This window comes from Cryptotermes secundus, unplaced genomic scaffold (assembly GCF_002891405.2).
Source record: "Cryptotermes secundus unplaced genomic scaffold, Csec_1.0 scaffold277, whole genome shotgun sequence".
In the NCBI taxonomy this organism is placed as follows: domain Eukaryota; kingdom Metazoa; phylum Arthropoda; class Insecta; order Blattodea; family Kalotermitidae; genus Cryptotermes; species Cryptotermes secundus.
The window spans coordinates 402,423-406,404 of NW_019720164.1; the positions used below are offsets into that span (position 1 = coordinate 402,423).

General features: G+C 36.7%; 1 protein-coding gene across 2 annotated transcripts in view; it reads right to left on the reverse strand.

Annotated features, from left to right (window-relative positions):
• Positions 1-3,982, reverse strand: part of LOC111867107 (sarcolemmal membrane-associated protein) — a 78,058-nt gene that overhangs the window by 56,273 nt on the left and 17,803 nt on the right. For both annotated transcript variants that reach the window (XR_002843291.2, XM_023856630.2), the window contains exon 8: positions 2,826-2,993. Coding sequence is in view for 1 of the 2 variants with exons in the window: in XM_023856630.2 (XP_023712398.1) it covers positions 2,826-2,993 (168 nt within the window). In the remaining variant the exon portion in view is untranslated. The remainder of the gene's footprint in view (positions 1-2,825; positions 2,994-3,982) is intronic.

The following is a 3,982-nucleotide window of genomic DNA, read 5'->3' on the forward strand; positions in this document are numbered from 1 at the left end:
TCGTAGCCATAAACCCAACTTTCGTCACCAGTGACAACCTTCGAAAGAAAATTTGGATCCTCTTGAAGCTGTTGCTGAAGTTCCCTGCAGACTTCCGAGCGATGCTGCTTCTGTTCATTTTGCAGCAGTTGTGGCACAAACTTCACCGCAATCCTCCTCATGTTCAGTTCCTCTGACAAAATTCGTTGACATGTACCATAACTTACTCCCAAGGTGTTACAGAGGTCTTGGATGGTCAGTCTACAATCTTGCAGAATCAGATCCCTAACTTTCGTGACATTTTCTGGTGTTTTGCCCATTGACGGCCGTCCCAAACGATCGTCAACATCAGTCAACGTTCGGCCATTTTTAAAACGCTTATATCAGTTGTAAGTTTGTGTCTGGCCTAAACTGTTTTCACAAAAAGCTTGCTTCAACATTTGGTGCATTTCTGCAGTGGTTTTCCCAAGTTTGAAACAAAACTTCATACAGATACGCTGCTCTCTCTGGTCAGCCATCGCAAAACCGCAAACTCATGGAAACACAACAATGGAAATACATTCACCAACAATAAACCCAACCACTCAACTCGACGCTGCTTGCCACACTGGTTCAAGGAGGATGTGTGAGGAGACACCTAGCGGTATTTCCATGTACTCATAACCATTCGCGCACAAAATTAAAATTTCGGAAACTTTGGGATTGCCCCACGTACTACTATTCCTACTACTGGCAGTTGTTTCCATTCTATGAAGTCTTTGATGGACTATAATTTGCTTTTAAGGATTAGAATGCGTGTAGAGTAAGAAATGAACAAACTTCTCCCACCCCCCCCCAAAAAAACACTATAATATGCTACCATGCTACTATGCTACAATTATTCAAATTTATGATCACAAAATAGCATCAGCAGTTTGCGGAGGAACATGTGTGAAATGAAAATATTTTACCATATATATGACCTTTTAATATGTGTTTCACCTACACTCCGCTGGCTTAGAAAATGAAAAGTATATTATGCTTGGAGGGCATGATGGGAACGGTACCATAAAGTAATAAATATCAGGAGACAAATCCACCAGCAAAAAATATTTTGTCCTACATATTCATACCTTCGAATTCAAAATCTTTCTCTGTGGTACAACGGATTGACGAACTGAAACAAACATATAAAAACTAAACCTTAAATGAACATAAAGTACCATGTTTTTTCATGTAATGTTCCCCGTAACACAATATTTCCTCTTCTACTTTTGGGAAGGTAACACACTATTTCCTTTTATTGCACAATGTCCTTCCCTGTTATTGCACACTGCTTAGTTTTCATTACTGATTACATAAACTCATTTCAAGTGTGCCCCTTTGAATGCAGCACCTAATAAGATCTGCTACTGCTGCTTAATGAGCCTGATACTGGTTCAAAAATGACCCTTCCAAACCACTAGTGTCCCAGATAGGTAAAAGCTTTTTCTGGAACTGACTGAGTTCCTTGTCCTTTACCCAGGTGTTGGAAGGGACAGTCATAAACGTTTTAAGAGTCACCAGATGTGATCTTCAGCACTGGTGAGTTATGCATCTTTTGCAATAGGCGAGTGGCAGACATTGACATATAAGCCCCCTGCAGATATGGGATATTCATGTAACTAAATTGCAGTGAGAGCTGCAGAGAGCCAACAAAAAGGGCAGACCAAAAAATAAAAGCATGTGAGAAATAACTGTCCTAGAAATCTGGTAGTTTTATTCTATTATACAGCACCATGAACCTGTTACAAAAATAATCTGCATAATGCACCTCACCCACACTATGGGTTAAAAATAATGCAGAAAAAGAAATACATTAGCCAAATAAGTACAGGTATCCCTTGATTTATGAAGGTATAATTAATTCCATGAAAACTGTATAGAAGGTGAAAATTTGTAAAACAAAAAATTACATTCCCATCACTTTACATGTAAAAGTCACCAACTCGTCCATCAGTCCCTGAAAAGACTCACAATACTTTTTAACGTATGTTTTAATAGTAAATAAAACTGTATTATTTTATTCACATTTATTTTCTCATGGCTGTTGCAATGCAATGATGCATTTTTGTCAATGTGCAAATGAAGCCTCTCAATTGTAAGTCTTCATGGCTAGAAAACAAACAGAGACTTCATTTAGGCATCATAGCAAAAACAGTGAATGATATTAATCTAATGGCAGGTCTACTGACTACAAAGGTGTATTTCTCCATCTTCGCCACCTCAAAAAAAAAAAACTTACAAATGTAATTTGTTTGTTGTAGCAAAAATAAAGTTTGTTACATGAAAAATACGTATGCATTTACACACTTCATTGCAGCGAAAATTTGTAAATCAAGTACTTACAGAACAGTGGATAGCCATATTTTATGGCAGGGAATCTTAATATGAGAAACCTTTCATGGAAAAATTCATTTAACTTTCTTCATCAATTGCCATTGTTATTCAGAACTGTATTTAATAATGGCACTAACATGTCATAAGCCAACTACTAATTCATAAGTTGTAACAAAGTTATCTGTACAACAAGTTATACTCTCGTAGTGCAACAGGCTACTAACTAGAATTAAAATTTTTTGTGCCTTTCCTATAGCATTGTAGAGATAATTACAGAAGTATGTTCTGCCACTTTTCTGATACACTTTAAACTACTGGTTAAAGGCTTTCTTTAACACATAAAAAAATGTTATGGCATCAAAGCCCAAGGTATTATTTTTGTACTAAATATAAACATTTTAATCTAAATTACATGCAAAAACTATGCTGAAAATAAACATACTCTTCAATATATGATGTTTCTTAATAAAAATTCATGTTCATCTTACTTTTGAATACATTTGTAACTGATTCTCCAGAATTTCAACACGTGATAGAAGACGATCCTCATCTATAAGTGCTTTCCAACCAAGATCTGATGCCTGACGTGTTGTTTCTACTAATCGTTGCAGTGTCGCCAATTTGTTTTCCAGAAGCTGCTCTCTCTGCAAGGCTTCCTTGAAGAACACATTTAAAACAACATTTATATGTATATATAGGGTGTCTGGATGAAAGGTATCTAAAATAAAAAAACTTACATCTCGCAAATTAACTGTCATACATGTATCTGGTTTATGTCACTGGAAAGGAAAACTCAAGAAGTTTTTTTTTTTTTTTTTGCCTGGCTTGCATGCATGCACCAGTTGGTGATCTTTGGCGGGCTCTGTAATGATGTCAACACCACAGGCACAGGTTCAATGCATCTTGTGACTAGCAGAGTTTTAAACTCTTGCTGCTGTCCAGTGTTGGTTTTGAATGCAATATGGGCTTCAACCTCCTACATGGAAAAGCATTTGGTTATGGACAAAAAAATTGAGGTTTACAGGTAGTCTGTTGTGTGTAAAATCTCCTGGAAAGACACGAATCTCTGAAGAAAATGTCATTCACATTAGAGAGACATTAAAGTGAAGTCTGTGCAAATCAATTTGTGCTGCTAGCTCTCAGTTACGTACAAATTCCATGTTCAACTGTGCGTCAACAGAGGTGGACCAATCACTTGGCCTCCTAGATTGCCAGATTTATCCCCACTCAGTTTTTGATTATGGGGTTATGTGAGGAATATTGTCTACCAGGTTAAGATCGACCTTCAGAACCTGAAAGCACACATACGGGACTCTGTGGCTACAGTAACACCAAACATGCTTCAAGAAATGTGGAATGAGGTCAAATATCATCTGGATATGTGTCATGCCACCAAGGGAGCCCACACTGAAATTTATTGAGAAAGTTACATACTCAGAAAAAAGCTTTGTTAGCTTCCCTTTATAACTGTGTAACCGAAAAATGTGTATAGTAAATGCTTTCTGAGATATAATTATTTTGTTTTGGATACCTTTCAACTGTATTCTCTCTTATTTTGATCATTAAATGGAGATATGAATGTACTCAACAGAACAAGTAATACACTGTGCAAAGGCATCATCTGTATTACCTTGTATTTCATTAA